This window comes from Equus asinus, chromosome 21, assembly GCF_041296235.1.
Source record: "Equus asinus isolate D_3611 breed Donkey chromosome 21, EquAss-T2T_v2, whole genome shotgun sequence".
In the NCBI taxonomy this organism is placed as follows: domain Eukaryota; kingdom Metazoa; phylum Chordata; class Mammalia; order Perissodactyla; family Equidae; genus Equus; species Equus asinus.
In genome coordinates, this window is record NC_091810.1 from 83,215,118 (window position 1) to 83,234,541 (window position 19,424).

The following is a 19,424-nucleotide window of genomic DNA, read 5'->3' on the forward strand; positions in this document are numbered from 1 at the left end:
ACTGGCTAACTAAGGCCAAAATGTCTAGGTCAAGCAACAAGGGCACTGGGTGCCCACAAAGGTAGCAGCATCAGCATGGGGACAGGCAGTCTGGGTTGCAATACCTGGGCAGCCAGCACCCCAAGTAGGAGGCCAGAGCCTCTCTGGCCTCAGGAGGTTCATGGAGTGGGACAGAGTTAGGAACATTAATCCTTCCTCTTCTCATTCCTACAAAATCTTCTGCTGTGCCTGGTACAATACCACCCTGATAAAAATCAGTATAGCCATAGTAAGAGGAGGCAAACAAACAATGCTGGATTTGTCATCCCAGAATGAAGTTCCTCTTGTCCCACACTCCCATTGTAATGGTCTGGCTGATACACAACCACTCAGACTTTCCTCAAGCTATCAATGGATCAAATCACCAAGTGACTCCTTCCATATAGGTCCAGATGCAGGCATGCTCTGGAGTCTCCTGCTTTAATATTACCTACAATGTGACAGAAAAAGACCCCCATATAAGAATGGTTACTACTGATCTATATTGACATTTCAGATTTTGACATCCCACATATAACTTTTCTCTCTCTGCAACCACGCGGCAAAGCAGGCTGACACTAAATATAACTGAACTAGTCAGCATTGTGAGAACAAAACCCTGACAAGTGTCACCTGCAACCCTCTGGCTTACGTATTTCTCTGTAGACCCCAACGTGCCACAGAACATCTGCCTCCAGGGGAAGAATTTTGTTGCCTCAGAGTTCTAGGGCTCACTGTTCATGTCAGCAACCACACAGAGGGCTGGAAAGGACCCACTTTGCTAACATATCACAGAATGGCTCAGAGTATCCTCCTGGGAGAAAAACTAACTACTGGTTTCATTCTGCGGTCCAAATTCTAATACCAGGCATAGGTATATAGGCCCTAGAAAAAAATGGTATACAATCTGTCTCTAACCATGGCAGAAATAGCTAATGCTACTGCCCAAGCCATCCAAAAGCAACGAGACTCACTAAATTCACTAGTCAAGGTGGTAATAGATAACCAAATAGCCCTTGATTATCTGCTGGCAGAAAGGGTGGCGTTTGTGTTACTGCCAGCATTTCTTGCTGTGTATGTATCAACAATTTAGGGAATTTAAAAACTGAGCTGGTGAATATCCATGCTTAGGTGGGATGGTTACCAGCTTACATTCACAGTCCTCCCAGGTTCACTTTTTGACCTCTTTAGTTGGCTGAATCCAGATACTTGGGGTTCCTGGTTGAAGACCATCCTCCAGGGAGGCCTGATTGTCCTCCTGGGTCTGCCTCTTCCAATGACCTTGGTAAAGTGTTGTCTCCAAACAACAAGGAGGCTCTATGAGCAATACACATACACAGAGGTTGTTCAGGAACCCTGCTGGACCCAGTTCCACCTCCAAGTTTGGGGTGGGTGATGGTCCTACAGGATTTTAAATGTTTTATCTGCCACTTCATTGGCTGAGAAGGGTTGGAGGGTAGACTGTTAGTAAAGGTAGCCTTTTTTTTTCTTTCTTCTATTTTTCTGCTGAGGAAGATTTGCCCTGAGCTAATGTCAGTTGTCAATCTTCCTCTTTTAGCTGAGGAAGATTCGCCCTGAACCAACATTCGCTGCCAATCTTCCTCTATTTTGTTTTTCATATGTGAGCTGCCACCACAGCATGGCCACCAACAGATGAGTGGTATAGGTCTGTGCTTGGGAACTGAACCCCGGCTGCTGAAGTGGAGCACTCCAAAGTTAACTACTAGATCACTGGGGCTGGCCCAGAAAGGCACTCTTTTGACCCCCAACTTGGGTGCATAAGAATGGGCCTTGGGCTTGGAACACCTCCATATCAAGAGATAAGTGCCCTCACAGCCTATGCTGAATTTATTGCTTTGTGTGGGAATATCTTTTCTATTTCAGACTTAATGTGTGTTCTTTTGTTCTGCTTAAGCATGTGCGTCATCACCTGGCCAACTCCACTACAAAATCTGTTCCCTGAGGGGAGGGTACAGAGTCATTAGTTCTGTGGCATCAGAAGGGTGCATGTAGGGCAACTGCCTCTGTTGACTGCTGGGAGGGACCTTCTGGTCATGGGGGACCCACATCTACTACTGAAGCTGATCTTGCTCTGTCCCTTCTCTCTGTGAGTAAAGCATTGTTCCATCTAGTGCTTGACTGTGTTGTGTTTTCTTTGGCAACTCTGATATTGAGATGCAGTGGGCAAAAATGTTCAAATTTCTACTTCTGGTCATAGGCAAGAGACATCATTTGCTTGACATATACAGAGCTAAAACGGTTTTTGCTCAACTGAAGAGAAACAGATATAAGATGAGTCAACACAAAGAAGGGGACATGAGGTGGACTAAGCGAAAACAGATCCCATCCAAGCACTACAGAGATTGTGATATGAGGAATCAACTGTACGCAAGAAAGTAGATGAATAATTGTACACATAAGCTAAAAGCAAAAACAGTATAGAGCAATACTGACAAACTGGAAAAGACAGAGAAAGGCAATCTAATGTCATGAGCATAAATACAAAAAGAGATTAAAATATTTAGCTCAGAACACAGGAATTACCTTAGCTCTATTTAAATCAGACCTATTCTGTGTCACCCTCAATGACAGAACTAATCTTCAACTGACCACAATAAAATAAAACATATATAAATTGGCAGTATTATAAAAATAAGTTTGTCTTCTTTAGGACGGTAGACTAGGTTATAACCTCTAAAATTCTAAAATCAAGACAGAAGGCATATCAAATCATAAAATTGTACACCTCAAACTAATACAATGTTATATGTGAATTATATCTCAATGAAACTGGAAGAAAAATGCAATTGATAATTAAAATGTAATCTTAAAAAAAAAAAAAACACAGGAATTTTATCAGCTCATTTGAAAAGGTACAGGATGAATCCGAAGGCAGAGGCCACGGCCCATAGAATGAGCAGTTTCAACCAGATGACTAAAATGAGAAAAAGCATATGACTACAGTCCTCAGAGAAAAAAGTACAAGGAGATTAGAGTGCGAGTGACAAAAAGGAAAGTTTAGAAGGTATTATTTAATATTTACATTCTTTTCTAAATAAAGTAATTGGAGATTGTAGAGAGGTTTACAAAATTATTCTACTGAAAACAGTACTCCTTGTATGATTTTACCAACAATGTACAAGAGAAATCTGCTATTCCCTTTACCTGGACACAGGATTTCTACAAACACACACACTTTAATGATTTATTTTAAGATGATGGTTGTTTATCTTTTGGTAAGCCACATGAAATAGGTATTTTTCTCAGAATCTGTGATGATATAAAACTTCTGTTAAAACTAGTAATTGTTATTGCTATTTAAAATCAGTAGAATATTCTGTTGGGAATGTAGGGGGAGGAAAAAAACTGGTGTGGTAGTATGGGGAATAAAAATGCAGGACTTTAAATTTGTTCCTACTAAAAAGTTTGTCTTGTTGGATTTAGCAGTGTGTTTATGCATGCATGAGGGCTCATTGTATAATTCTATATTCTCTCACACTGTAGTAAAATTTAATTGGATAAGCCTGAGATGAGGCTTAGATGTGAAGGTCCCCAATTTCACATGAGGATTAGACCAAAAAAAAAAAAAAAAGAAACAAGCTTGGGATTTATTAATGTGGAGAAAAGGAAAAGGATTTTAATTGTTAGGGAAGATAAATATTAAAAACAAAAATTCACTATGTACTAATTGGATGTTCCTTCAAATGAAGTGGAGGAGAAAGAGCTCCTTTTAATCATCAATTAAAAATTAGTAATAGTGAAGTTGAGCAACCAACTTGTGATGGTCTTCCTACACTCTGAACTCTCTCTTATAGCAAAAATGGCCTGTAAAATTCCCTTGGGACATTTTATTATAATTTATGTAATTTTGTGGTTTTCAAAATATCTTTGATAATACTCAGCATAGTGCTATTTAAAAAAGTAAATACTCTAAAGGCCGATAATGGTAAAATATAGAAAATAAGTCTGAGAATATTAGCAAATTTGCCTTATTTCTATATTTGTGAACATCTGGCAATCAACTTAAAGAAAGTCAGGCCACTCAATATAAAAGTTTCAGTAATTTATCATTCCCACCCTTGGTTATTTTGAGGATTACTTATTCGGGACTCAGTAATGTGGGATTCCTTTTAAAGTCAGAGCCTTTTCTAAGTGGGTAGAAGTAGAAACAGATTTTTAGATCAAATATTCCAGAATCCAACAAATCTTTCCAATTCTGATAAAACACTGTACTATGATATGACCCTAGAGAGTTCAAAACAAGAAAGCTTATTTAATTTTTATATATTAAGAGAAACAGGAATCTCTTTTGATTCCAAACTACAAAAAGATTATAATTAGCTTTTGGGGATACTATATTCTCTTAAAACTTTAGATGTACCAGGTTGCCAATCTTGGTTTAAGACAGCATTACAACTAAGTAAGACGGGGTTTTCACACATGGGCCAATGTCTCAAGTTTCATCATGGCCATTAAGTGAACAGTTATTTAGCTGTATCATCTTAAATTTTCATATTACAACTCTTTAAAAATCAACTATTGCCACCTTAATTCCTGGCATTCTAGTATTGAGACAAGCATATTTTCTATCAAAGCCTGGAACAGAGTAACTTACCCTGTCATGAAGAGTCCAGCCAACGTATTTTAGGTAACTGTCATTTAGGAAGGCATCACTATACATTTTCATCCATACTCCAATTTCTTCAATACAAATGGCTCTAATCTCAGCAATAGCATCACTAGAGGAGGAAGAAAAAAAACGAGAGAGGGACAAACCTCTGATTAATATCCAAAGCTAGAATGTACTTTATACTCATTTTCAGCAAGCAATAAATATTGATATCATTCCTAATACTGTATTTGTATCTGCACTCTCAAAGGCCTCCAACTTGACTATCTTCTGTTTTTTATATGGCTTCTGTAAGATAAAAACTAATAATACTAAGCTTAAAAAAAAACCTTTCTGGAAATGATCTTATTTTGACTCAATTGCTCTATTTTCATTAAGACCAGTAAACGGCATTTGGAGCTTTCTGAAAGTGTCACATCTATTATGGAGTCAACAAACATGTTAAATCTTCTGAGGAAACCAGAGTACCAACAACCAAATATACCATAATGTAGAACTCAAAAAATTGTTTCTCTAAATAACTGTAAATCTTTCTAAGCTGGCATACATCTAATGAATTAAAAGAAAATTTTTATAACCAAGACACAAGTCAGTATCTATGAGGCAAAACTGGAAAAGCCAATATCATTTGAAAATGTATGACAGTTTACAAAATCCAAAATCTTGAAGTAATTGCACAGGGAAGAAGAATAATTCATTTAGTCACAATGGGAACAATCTTGGTGACTACACTGCAAAGTGGTGGCAGAACCAACCCCAATAGTCAGGTTTCCATGCCAAGATAACCTTTTCACCTCACCATAAGCATCCAATACAACCCTCCTGAAATGATTTTCCTACTCTAAAATCTGTGAGGCAGGAACAAATACAATGTTAATATTTTTACCTTATCTTTCAACAGGTTATTAGCTCTAGCTAAAAAAAACCCTAACAAATTATATTAAATATAATAAGGTGAACCCTTTCTTTTGTAGCTTAATCTTCAAGGTTTCTGATTTACCATACATGAATAAGTTAAAATTTTATATAATTTTTAATTCTCCAATTTACACATGGCAATCACCTGTCAATTAATTAATTAATCTGGTAAGAATTTAGCTGAAATCTTAATGTTAATTAAGGAATTTTCTTACTTGCACTTTTGTGACAAAATGGGTGCTAGTATTCTAATATTTCATTCTCTGCTCTAATAAATCTCAGCTCCTTCTAAGACCATGTCACTACTTAAGAATAAAAATGGACTATAATTAGGTTTCGGGTGGTGAACAAGATGTAATGTGCACAGAATTCGAAATATGATGTACAGCCGAAAATAAATTAATTAAAAAAAAATGTGAGAAACTTTCTCTTTCAAAGCCATACTACCAATCACAATCTTTAGCTTTCCTATCTTTTTTGTTACTATTTTTTCCTCATGGAGAGATTCTATAGCATAGAGGCTAATAGTACAGGCTCTAGAGCAAGACATCCTGAGTTCAAACCCTGGCTCTCCTATTTACCTGCTGTGCTACTATTATGTTCACTAATTAAGCATCATCAATCTAGATATTTACAGGCAATAGAGTATAAAAGTAGCTTTACTAGAGCTGTGAAAGGATGTTCTTAGACCTTTATAATATTTGAACATGAATGGTTCAGGGATATTTTCTTTTTTCTAAATATAAAAAATTTCAGACAAAGTTATAGAGGACAATATAATGAATATCTGTGTATCCAGTGCTCAATTAACAAATAAAATATTATAATTAAAACTTTCTATATACCTCTGTTGGAATTCCCTCCCCCAAAGTAAATGACTATCCCTGATTCAATAACTATCATTCCCACCTGTATCTTTATGCTTTAACTTTGTTAAATATGTATTGTTTTACATATTTTAAAGTTTACATAAATAATATCCTGCACGTATCTTCTCCACCTTGCTTTATCCACAAACTATATTTTGCAATTTATACATACTAATTCATATAGCTCCAACTCCAACTCATGTTCACTGTTCCCTTCTATAGTTATATTACAAATTATTTATACATTCTCTCACTGGCAGACATTTAGGTTGTTTCCAAGTTTTTGCTTTTATTAACAATGAATGCCATGAACATTCCTGTACATGTCCCCTTGTGCACATGTGAGAGAGTTTTCCTAGGGCAATGTTTTTCAAACAGTGCACTGCTACCTATCAGCACATTATGAAATAAATTTAGTGAGTGGCAACAAAAACAAAGCATTTAAGATTGGAAATAATAAAAGGTTTCACATGTGGTAAGGCAAGTAAGTATTTTTTCTTGCAACTACTGCGTACCTGATGTAAGACATGGTCAACTAACTCTGTAAGACAGTTTTTATACCTAGAAGTGAAATTACTGGGTGAGAAGGAATACACATCTTCAGCTTTATGAAATATTAACAAATTTCTCATAAATTAGTGCTTCATATCCTTGCCGGACACTTGGTATTGTTCTACTATTTACTGTAAGATTCCATCTCTGTAAACTGCAAGTTCATATACTTGGTCTTCTACTGGGTTGTCCAAATAAAAACAAAAGATAACAATAGTAAAAATAAAACAGTCCCCCTCCAAAAACAAAACAGAACCACAAAACACTCAAATCCTATCATTTTAGCTCTCTCAGTCCTAGCAAGTAGTCATCCCCCAGAGACCCATTATACTTATTCTCTGCTCTATTACTACCCTTGCAAAAATCAATCCTGAAACAGAAACTAGGCTAAATGTTTTACTATACAATCTCAGGAAAGCAGGCTGAGGACAAAAACGAATAGGTATAGTATGCTGATTAAAACCATCATGACTACTAAATATGGTAACTTCACATATACACAAAGCTCAACCATTCTTCCATTCACTACCATAGGTATTACCATTACCAAACCATTACTACTGTTACTGAGATTATAGGTGGCTAATTCCCAAGGCTAGAAAATACAGAGCCTTGTTCAAAATCTTTTTCATGATCATTTTTATGTCTAAGCCTCATTTCTCAGGCCTTTTTGTCTTGCCAATTAGATTCCTCAAAGTGTACATTTTTGGAACATAGCTCCTCTCAGTATGCACTACTAACATTTTGATACAGCTTATGTTCCTAGGATTCCATTCCTTTCTTACTTCAGATGCCAGTTTAACCACACCCCCTTTAACTTTAAAAATTCAAATATCCTTTCTAGAATTACAATTTGACTATGTGTGGTCAGACAGCCTATTCTATTATTATTAAAAGTTCCTAGGTGATTTGTCTCCTATTTGGGTTCTAGAGCTCCAATCCACTTGCCTGCTGATACCACCCTGCTAGATTTATTCTCTACACATAATTATAATATGTAATCACAGACTATACAGTAAAATTAGAGCTCCTATGTGGTGGTATTAAAATACATCCACAAATTGTTTGTTAAAGTTCCCTTCGGTGGAGAAAAATTCCTCTTTTCTAGAATGTGGGTATACTTAGTAACTTGTTTCTAACAAATATATTGTGGTCGAAATGATGAATTTTGACTCCCAAGGCTAGGTCCAGAAGACCTTGTGATTTCTGCTTTGTTCTCTTTCTTGGATCACTCTCTCTGAGCCAACTGCCATGTCTCAAGGACATTCTAGCGGCCCTATAGAGAACTCCACTGGGGTCTTCTGCCACCAGCCATGTAAGCCATATTAGAAGCAGATACTACAACTCCAGTAAAGCCTTCAAATGACTGCAGCATCAACCAAAGTCCTGACTGAAATCTGATGAGAGAACTTAGACCAGAACCACCTAGCTAGGCCGCTCCCAAATTCCTGACCCATTGAAACTATGAGATAATATATGTTTGTTGTTTTACGCTGACAAGGTTTAGGGTAAATTGTTGGCAAAAGATAACTAATATTATTAGTTTTTATTATTATTAAAAGCCCCTACCAATCTAGCCATAACCAATCTTCTTCTAGTCTGATCCATAAATGAGTTCTTTTTAGTCCAAACAGCTCCAGTGCATCAGCATCTTTATGTCTGTGGTCACCCCTATGCCTGCAATGCCCTCATTCTACCCTGATTACTCTTTCAAGCTCCAGTGAAGTCTCAGTTTTTTCATGATTCTTGTCACATGCTCTTACTACCAGATACAGCTTTCTTGCCCCCTCTAGGAACTTACTTTCTATTTAAGCAGATGAAGTATAAAATAAAAATTAGTGCGTTTCTAAATATTCCCTGATTTGATCACAATGTATCTTTTGATATACAGATATTTTTCTCATGCATAAGAGGCCTCCAATCCTTGCTTTTCATATTAAATTTCTTTTAAAACTCTTAATCTCAATTTCCAATAGCCTCCTCCATTTAGAAAGGTAATGTTTAGCTTCAGGTATTTGGAAGTTTCCACAGCAAAGATTAAAGCAGGGAACAAAATAGTAAGACAAGAGGAAAGGTATAAGACAATTATAAGATGGAATAATTTTCATAACATTCTGGTATTGAGGCCTTGACATGAACAACTAAAAATGAAGTCAGGATACTCTTTACTTGCGAACTCAAAGAAAGAAAAAGAAAAACTAGAGAAGAATAATTCTCAGGAAATTAATCCTTTGTTTTAACTCTGTTTTACAGTATAAAAGAATGATTATGTTCATTTCTATGAAAAACTTATCTAATTTACTGATCTTCACAGTTAATACGTCTTTTTTTTAGGAGACAGGACCCTTACAAATTTAATATCTGGACTTAAGTTTTCATTTAGGATTACTTTCTTGGCAGAGAGAACTCAAATTATTTCTGCTATTTCACCCCACCCCAACTCTCCTCCCTCTGGTAACCACCTGAAACTAACAGGATATTTATGTCAATTAAACTTCAGTAAAAATTAAAAATTTTCTGCTTATAACAAAATAAAATTTAACTCTAGTGAATTTTAATTAAATGTTTCCTGCACTACCCTTACAGATGCTTTCCCAGTAAGGAAGTTGACTATATTAAAATGATGGCAATATAAATTTCAGAGAATAAGTCTTGGCTAATGTGGACGTTTTAACACTTAACAATTCTCTCTCACATACAAGGAATCTGATGAGATCTCTGGAGTGAGAAAAAATTACGAGTGCCAAGAAGGTCTGCTGTCTAAATTGTAGCATGCAATGAATTTACATCGCAACCAATTCTATCACTAATATTTGGGTTAAAAAAAAAATCACGTTTTTCAAAACAGAACTATAGAGATTTTTTTTGAAATAGCCTAAGGGAGAAAGGAACAGCTGAACGAGTTACTGAAAAGTCATACTGTATCCTTCATTAGACTGTGAACAAGAACTTGAGAAGAGAGATCATAACTTTCAGAAAGATGATTAAAACACATATTATCTTAGAGCATGTTAAATGTTAGTAAAGGGGAGTATAGGAAACACAGAAGTATGTAAAATAATGTAGAGGTGTAGAAGGGGGCAAGGAAGGCTTCTGAGAGCTGGTAATGTTTAAGCGCAGACCTACAGAACTGAAACACTGTTTGCTAATTAAATCCAAATCTTTCATTTTATTGTTTCAGGATGACCAGAGTTATTTAAAATATATTAGAAATGTAATAAGTTTATTAAAGTGGAAATATTTTCATCTCATTTTTGTTGTATTATCCATTGTGAAAATAGTGACAAAATACATAGACAGGCTTGCATCACTAAGAGTCTCACATAGAGCAGGTGACACGGCTCTCTGCACTATGCTTAATATTTTACTATTAACAATTTTAGGCATAAATAAGATTAAAAGCTGAATGTCAAGGATACATTAACTTTTGAAGAAAAATATCTTTAATTAATATTCATATTTTAATTAACTATCAACCTGACCCACAGGTTAGGTCAAAGATAAAATGTTAGGAACTAAGAAGATTAAAATAATAGAAAGACAATTTGCTCAGAACAAATCATATTACGATATTATATAAAAACAGCTTTGAAAACGTGATTCTGAAATGCTTCACTGTAGTATAAAGATGAAAGACTCAACTAGAAAATAAAAGACATCCACTTTTCACATCCTCAAAATTGCTGAAATCTTTCCTCTGTTATCTCTTCTTTAATTAAATTTGTTGTTATGCCCTAATAATTTTTTAATTCTTTTACCATCACTAAAATAACAGTCGTTTCATTTCAGCTGCTTTCAAGACTTTCTCAGAACTGACCTTTGACGTTTTTGCATTTTGACTACGGTTATATCTAGATGCAGAATATTTTTGTTAACCTACTCAACACTCAATAAATCTTTCCAATCTGAAGATTATATTTTTTTAACCAATTTTGTAAAAATAGCAGTTCTCTCATTACCACTACTTCCTTCCAATATTTCTCTCTTCTTTTGAAATCCTACATAAAGGACTTACGAAGCCTCTCAAACTATCCCCCATGTATCAGAAATGTTGTTCCATATCTTCTATCCCTTTATACTGTGCCTGGATAAATTCCTCAGTATTATACTCTAATTCACTAATTGTCTCTTCAACAGTCTAAAGTATATCTTGATCACTAAATACATATCTATGTATATCTTTTTCATATAGAGTATTTTAAACTGCATTTTTATATCCACTTGTTCTTACTATATGCCATTTATTTTTTGAAGGAACTGGGTCATTTGGTCTGTACAATTTCCCACATTCTGGACTAAAATGACACCAAGAGGATTCAGTCAGACAAAATGCTCTTCTCTTTCCGTATTTCCTATAAGCTAGTACCTAGATCTAGCAGTGTGTAGATTAATATTCAATTTTTATTTGAAGCTGAGGGAGCAGGTGAGATGTAAAGCATCAACCTGAAGTGCCATCTCTGCATAGCACCTTCTATTTCCAGTATGTACATGCAGTAAGATCTCCCCTTAATAAAGCGGATTAAGCGATACTTCGGGAAACTCAACGATAGGTATCCATGATCACTTTGGCAGGCTGGTCACACACTCAACTATATTTGCAATCCTGTTTTGACCAGGTTAGATTTTAATGCATTGAAAGTAAAGTGTGATAGATCTAACACTAGTTTATGCAAGATCTGATTAAACAGAAAACAAATCAATAGGGTAACAGCAGGAAATTCAGGAATTGTCGTTTCTATGAGATTAATAGGTTGAAAGCTTTGCCAAGACTTGATGAAGGTGAGTCACCAAAATAAAAGCTATATTATTTTGGTGTTGAAGAGTAAGGTTAAATCATAAAAAATAATATGGATTCTACACTCAAGTTTGCGTGGCTGAGCCAAGATGCACAGGGTTTATTCTCCCACTTGAAACAAACTGCACAAAATATATAAAATAATGTTTTTTAGATGTTGGATATTAGGCAGCAAGACAACAATCTGTGAGACAGGGATAACAAATAAGGTGAGCCTTAAGATTGCCCCAGATTGCTGCCTGCCAGGCAGCAGCATAGGCAGGGGAACCCAGGCAGAGTTGAGGGGAAAGATCTGGGACTCCAGAGGACAAATAGCTAGATTTTATAAGGCATAGTACCAGAGTGAAGAGACGCACAGAGTGAGCAAGCTCTGGAGACCTGATGAAAGACCCTATTTACTCTTCAGCTCAGTACTAGACAGCATATACATATGAACAAATCAACCAAGGCTGGGGAAGAAATGGAAAACGCAGAGAGAGCAATCTCTGGAGTAAACAAAGGTCTGGGAATACTCTATGTCCCAATGAGCCAGAGCAGAAAAGGCTTGTAATTCACAGGGCATCAAGTAGAGTACAAAGAATGGTATTATCCTGGTACTGAAGGAAAATTACCCTTAGACTAAATGTTGCTTTAGTCCCCTTAACAAACCTTAAAAACAAGTCTTGAAAGGATCACACATAATTATGTTCCAGAAAAACTGGACAAATATTTATAAGAATATAAAATTACCTAACACCCAACAAAGCAAAACCCATAATGCTTGGTATCCAAAGGAGTAGGAAAATGACCCATAGTAAGGAGAAAAATCAATCAATACAAACAGAACCAGAAATGACACAGATGATAAAACTAGTAAATTAGGACATTAAAACGGTTGTTATAGCAAATATGTATGTTCAAGAGGCTAAAGAAGAGCATGGAAGAGAGAAAAGAAACATGAAGAAAATAATACCAAAGAACATCCTAACAAGATTGGTCAAAACTAGTAGGAAAGAGAAAAATCTTAAATGCAACCAGAACAAAAAGATAAATTAACTACAAAGGATACACGATAAGAATGACAGCAGACTTCTTTTTAGTTGGAAGCAAGGGCAAACCAGAAGTAGTGGATCAATTCCTTTAAAGTATTGAAAAAAACAAGAATGTCAACTTAGAATTCCAAACTAAGAGAAAATACCTTTCAAAAATGAAGGTGAGGCAATGGGACACTATACTGGTTGGAAAGTTCTCTTCCCTCAAAACAACTAAAAAGACAAAAACGATCATTTCAGTTTTCTGAAAAATCAACCAAAAAAAGTGAGATGCATCTATTCATAAAAAGCTGCTAAACTTTTTGTTGAAACAGTGGAAACCTATGGCATTTTGGCATGGAACTAACCCCTTCAAACATCCTAAAACCCAGAGCAACAGATGTGGTAGGCTTAACAGAGCTGAGACACCCATGAAAACCACCAATTTTAATGCTGAAGGAGCTAACTTGATTGGGAGCCCAGTGTTAAATACCTAAATCCAGGGAAGATACCAATAAAAAAGAGCAAACTCTAAACAAAATGAATGGGGAAGACCAAAGTCCTGCTGGCCGAAAGCTGCAGACCCACTTGGGTTGGCCCAAGCACATAGGTGGACTAGCCAAAAATACAACAGAGAGATCCTGGAAATGAGTCATAGAGTAACTAGACAAAGCTTCCCACAGATAAATGGCTGGCTAGGAGGTTGTGTGCAAATGCAAGAGTAACCTGAGCAGAATCATGTTCTCCACACATCACTGGCTGACAGGGAGGCTGTGCAGAAAGCACCAAATAAAAAGTCCCAAGAGTGCCAGGGCCAACGTAAAATAAAATCCAGGACAGACTTCAAATTTGTTTGAACTCTGAATGTACTTCTCCTTCATTCACATTCAGAGCCATCTGCAGAGGGTGGAAACCTTATTGGTGCTTTGTTAAAAGTTCTGACCAGTCACTGGTTGACCATGAAACCATGTGGCCATAACAGGAATCCCTTTGGAATATGCAAAAAAAAAAATTCCCCCAAAAACTACTGAGCAGAGACGTCAGTGACCGTACAGAGCAGGAGAGACAAATTCCTAAGATTAAATCCAAGTAAATTATTAAAAAACAAAACACCCAATAACACAACAAACTTCAGGGACAAGGAAATAAGAATTAAATTTGCTACAGTATATTACGTTAAATGGGTAGTTTTTGACAAAAAAAATTATGAGACATGCACAGTAAAAGAAAGTATTGCCAATACTCAGGAATTAAAACAGTCAAAAGAAACTATCTTTGGGTGGGCCCAGCTGTTAAATTTAGCAAAATATTTAAATCAGATCCAATAAATATAATCAATGGATTAAAAGAAACCATATTTAAAGAACTCAACCAACAGTATACCCTGATAAAGAAATAAAAACTATAAAAATAGGACCAACTAAAAACTACAATAACTGAAATAAAAAAACTCATGTTTCAGGAGCATATTTGACTTGGAAGAAGAAACACTGAATGCGAAGATAGGTAACTAGAAATGATCTACAAAATAGAGATAAAAAAATTGAAGAGAGAGAAACAAAGCTCAAGAAACCTGTAGAACAGTATCACATATAGCAGCATATGCATTAAAGGAGTCTAAACAAAGAGAAATGGGTAAAAAATATTTGAAGAATCAGTGGTTAAAAGCTTCTGAAATTTGATGAAAAATATTAATCTACGGACCCAAAAAGGCCAACAAAATCATGGTAGGACAAACACAAAGAAGTCTACACCTAGACACTAATAAGGAAACTGTCGAAAGCCAAAGAAAAAGGGGAAAAAAAACAACTCCTGAAAGCGAAAAATAAAAACTGACTCAGTGTACAGGGGAACAACTGGATTAACCACTGGTTTTTAATCAGAAAGAATGAAGTCCAGTAGGTGGTAAAATAACACTGAAAGTGTCGTAAGCAAAAAATAAAACTGTCTACCAAGAATTCTATACCCAGCAAAACTACCTTCCAAAAATGAAGTTGAAATAATGACGTTTCCAGATAAAAAAAAAAGGACTGAGAGAATTTGCTGCTAGTAAACTTTCCTTTAAAAAGGGTAAAGGAAGTCCTTCAAACTGAAAGGAGTTAACACTATACAATAACTCAGCGAACCCTTCAGAGAAAATGAAGAGTCCTGGAAATATTAACAAGAGGGTAAATATAGAGGATGGCATAAAATTTCTTTTCTCCTCTTAGTTTCATTAAAGTCATAAGACTGTATATACTGATAATGGTTAACATAGTATTGTTGGGTTAATAAGAAACACAGATAAAATATATACAACAATAACAGCACAAAGGAAGGACAAGAAAGTGGAGCTATACTAGAGCAAAGATGTGATATCTTTGTGAAATTGAGTCATCTTAATGGGATGAAGTTTCAAATAACTTATTCTTCATATTTTAATACCTAGAGTCACCATAAAAAAATATTGTTAGACTAGATAATAACACAAGATCCAATTATAGACTGTCCCTAAGAGACATATTTCATATTCAGAAACACAAATAGGTTGAAGTGAAAGGATGATAAAAGATATACCATGCAAAAAATAACCATAAAAGAGCTAGAGAGGTATTTTCAGACAAAAAAGTCTTTAAGATAAAAACATCATATTAGAAAGGGACACTTCATAACGATAAAAAGGTCAACTTAGGAAAATATAACAAAACAGCATAGTATATTCTTTTTATAAGCACATGGAATACTGTTTTTTGATAATACAATTAGTTGGGGTGAGAAACAAGTCCCATTAAATGTAAAATGACTGAAATCCCTCAAAGTTTGTTTACTACCCACAATGGAATTAAATTAGAAATTAACAACAGAAATTAATTTGGAAAACCTCCAAATATTTGGAAATTAAACAAAAGAATAACCCATGAGTCAAAACAGAAATCACAAGTAAAATAGAGAAATATTTTGTACTGAACAAAAATACAACATATCAAGAGTCATGGTATGTCACTAAATCAATGCTTTGAGGGAAATTTATAAAATGCTAGATAAGAAAAGAAAGAGGATATAAAATCAATAGTCTGAGTCTCCAAACCTTAGAAAACAAGTAAAAGATGAGCAAATTAAAACTAAAGCAATCAGATGAATGGGAATAATAAAGACTGAGGCAAAAATCAACAAAATAAAAAACCACATAAATAGAGAACGTCAATGAAACCAAAAGTTAGTTCTTTGAAAAGATTAACACAACTGATAAATCTTTAGCTAGACTGACCAAGACAAAAAATAGAAAAGACACAAATTACAAAATCAGAAATGAGTAAGGAGACATCACTGACAATCCTACAAAAAAGATTGTAAGGAAATATCATGAACAACATTACGCCATTAAATTTGCAATATACATGAAATGGACACATTTTTGAGAGACACAAATTACCATAATGAATCAACAAGAAACAGAAAATTGGGGTAGATCTATAATAAGAACATTAATTAGTAATTAAAAACCTTCACACAAAGAAAAACCTAGGCTTTAAGGGCTTCCCTGGTAAAGTCTACCAAATTAATAAAGAAGAAATAATACCAATCTTCCACAAACTCTTTCAAAAAACAGAGCAAGACGGAACAGTTCCCAGTGTACTCTATGAGGCTAGTAACCAGATTAGTGGTCTAGTGGTTAAGATTTGATGCTCTCTGGGCTGAGGCCTGGGTTTGTTTCCTGGACAGGGAATCACACCACCTGTCTCTCAGTTGTAATACTGTGGCAGCTGTGTGTTGCTGAGATGTCGAAAGCTACACCACTGGTACTTCAAATACCAGCAGGTTCACTCACAGTGGACAGGTTTTACTGGAGCTTCCAGACTGAGACAGACTAGGAAGAAGGATCTGGCCACCGACTTCTGAAAAAATTGGCCATGAAAATCCTAAGAAGCTGTGGAACATTGTCATATAGCGCCAGAAGATGAGAGGATGGCACAAAACAAAAACAAAAACAAAAATCCGGCAGGGTTCAGCTCTGCTGTACACAGGGTTGCTAGGAATCAGAATTGACTTGATGGCATTAACAACCAAGTACCTAGGTATTACCCCTTATAAAAGTAAAATACAAAAATCCTTAACAAAATATTAGCAAACTGAATCCAGCAGCATATAAAAAGGATTATAAATAACTATGTGAAATTTTTCTCAGAATGCAAGATTGGTCTAATACCTGAAAATCAATGAATTAATACACTATATTAATAGAATAAAGGAAAAAGCCTGTATAATCATTTCAGCCAAAACGAAAAAAAAAAAAAAAAGTCAATCAATCATCATAAAAACACCCAACAAATTATGCTAGAGGGAAATTTCCTCATCCTACTACAGGGAATGAACATACAATTTACGCCTAATGACATCCTATTTAATCTTAAAGACAGACTGTTTTCCTCTTAAGATCAGGAACAAAGCAAAGCTATCTTCTCTCACCACTTTTTTAAATACTGTACTAGAGATTTTAGACAGTACAATACGGCAAAAAAAAACCCCAGAAATTAAAGACATAGAAAGAATTAAAACTGTCTTTATTTACAGATGACATGATCCTGTATGTAGAAAATCCAAAGAATCTACAAAAAAAACACACCAACAACCCAAAAACTATAGAACTAATGAAAATATTTTGTAATTCTGCAGTAACAAAAAACTGTGTTTTCATATATTAATAAAGAATAGTCTAGAACAGAAATTAAGAAAACAATTAAATTTACAACAGCATAAAAAATGAAAACACTTAGAAATAAATTTAACAAAAGTAGTATAAGACTTGTATACTGTAAATCATAAAAAGTTGCTAATAGAAATTAAAGAGTACCTAAATAAATAGAGAAACAATCTATATTTATAGACTGGAAGATTCAATATTGTTAAGAGGGCAATTCTCTCCAAATTAGTCTACAGATTCATTATATTCTCCATCAAAATTCCAGCAAGTTTTTGTGTAAAAATTGACAAGCTGATCCTAGAATTTATACAGAAATGCAAAGGACTTGTAATAATCACAACTTTGAAAAAGAATAAAGTAGGAGGACTTAACACTATCTACTTTTAAGAACTTACTCTAAAAGACAAATACTGTCTGTTCACACTTATATGTGGAATCTAAAAAAGCCAAAATACAGAGTAGAATGAGTGGAATGGTGGTTGCCAGAGGCTGGAGGGTAGGGGAAATGGGGAGATGCTGGTCAAAGAGTATAAACCTCCAGTTATAAGATGAACAAGTTCTGGAGATCTAATAATAACAGCATGGTGACTACAGTTAACAATACCATATGACATACTTGAAAGCTGCTAACAGAGTAAATCTTAAATGTTAGCACCACACAGACACAAAAAGGTAATTACGTAAGGTGATGGAGGTGTTAACTTTATTGTGGTAGTCATCTCACAATATCAAATCATCACGTTGTACATCTTATACCTACATATGTTATGTCAATTATATCTCAATAAAGCTTAAAAAAAAAACCACTAAAACTATTGTAATCAATATGAGTGGTATGAATGTAAGAATAGATAGACTAGAAAATCCAAAAATAAAACTTTGCATTTATGGTCATTTAATTTTCAACAAAAGCACCAAGGCAATTTGATTGGAGAAGGATAGTCTTTCACCAAATGGTGCTTGGACAAATGAATACCTATATGCAAAAAGTGGACTTATACCCTTATACTGTATCATACACAAAAATTAACTTAAAAGAATGGTTCATAGGGGCCAGTCCCGTGGCTGAGTGGTTAAGTTAGCACTCTGCTTCTGCAGCCCAGTGTTTCACCAGTTCAGACCCTGGGCATGGACCTAGCACCGCTCATGAAGCCATGCTGAGGGGGCATCCGCATAGCAGAGTCAAAAGGACCTACAACTAGAAATATACAACTACGTACTGGGGGGCTTTGGAGAGAAGAAGGGGAAAAAAAATAGACTACTGGCAATATATGTTAGCTCAGGTACCAATCCTTAAAAAATACGTTCATGGGGCAGGCCTGGTGGTGCAGCAGTTAAGTGTGTATGTTCTGCTTCAGTAGCCCAGGGTTTGCCGGTTAGGATCCTGGGTGCGGACATGGCACCGCTTGGGAAGCCATGCTGTGGCAGGCGTCCCACTATAAAGTAGAGGAAGATGGGCATGGATGTGAGCTCAGGGGCAGTCTTCCTCAGCAAAAAGAGGAGGCTTGGCAGCAGATGTTAGCTCAGGGCTAATCTTCCTCAAAAAAGAAAAAATAGGTTCATATACCTTAATCGAAAAGATGAAATGATTAAACCCTCTAGAATAAAACAGAAGAAAATTTAGAGTTAGGCAAAATGTTCACAGACAAGACACCAAAGGCATGACCAGAGAAGAAAAACTGATAAATTACTTCATTCAAATTGAAAACTTTTGTTCCTCAAAAGGCATCAATAAGAAAATTAATAGAAAGCTGCAGAAAAAAACTGCAAATCATTTATGTGATAATAGACTTGTATCAAGAATACAAAAAGTACTCCTATAAAATCTCTCTCGATAATTGTTAGGACAGAAAATCAATAAGGATAGAAAAGACTCGAACAACACTATCAACCAATTTTGACCTAACTAACATAAAAACAAAAGTAGAATACATATTCTTTCTCTGAGCAA

General features: G+C 35.3%; 1 protein-coding gene across 5 annotated transcripts in view; it reads right to left on the reverse strand.

Moving 5' to 3' along the window:
- Positions 1–19,424, reverse strand: part of STAG1 (STAG1 cohesin complex component) — a 369,927-nt gene that overhangs the window by 118,970 nt on the left and 231,533 nt on the right. For all 5 annotated transcript variants that reach the window (XM_044754937.2, XM_070493352.1, XM_070493351.1 and 2 more), the window contains one exon: positions 4,634–4,757. In XM_044754937.2, coding sequence (XP_044610872.1) covers positions 4,634–4,757 — 124 coding nt within the window. The remainder of the gene's footprint in view (positions 1–4,633; positions 4,758–19,424) is intronic.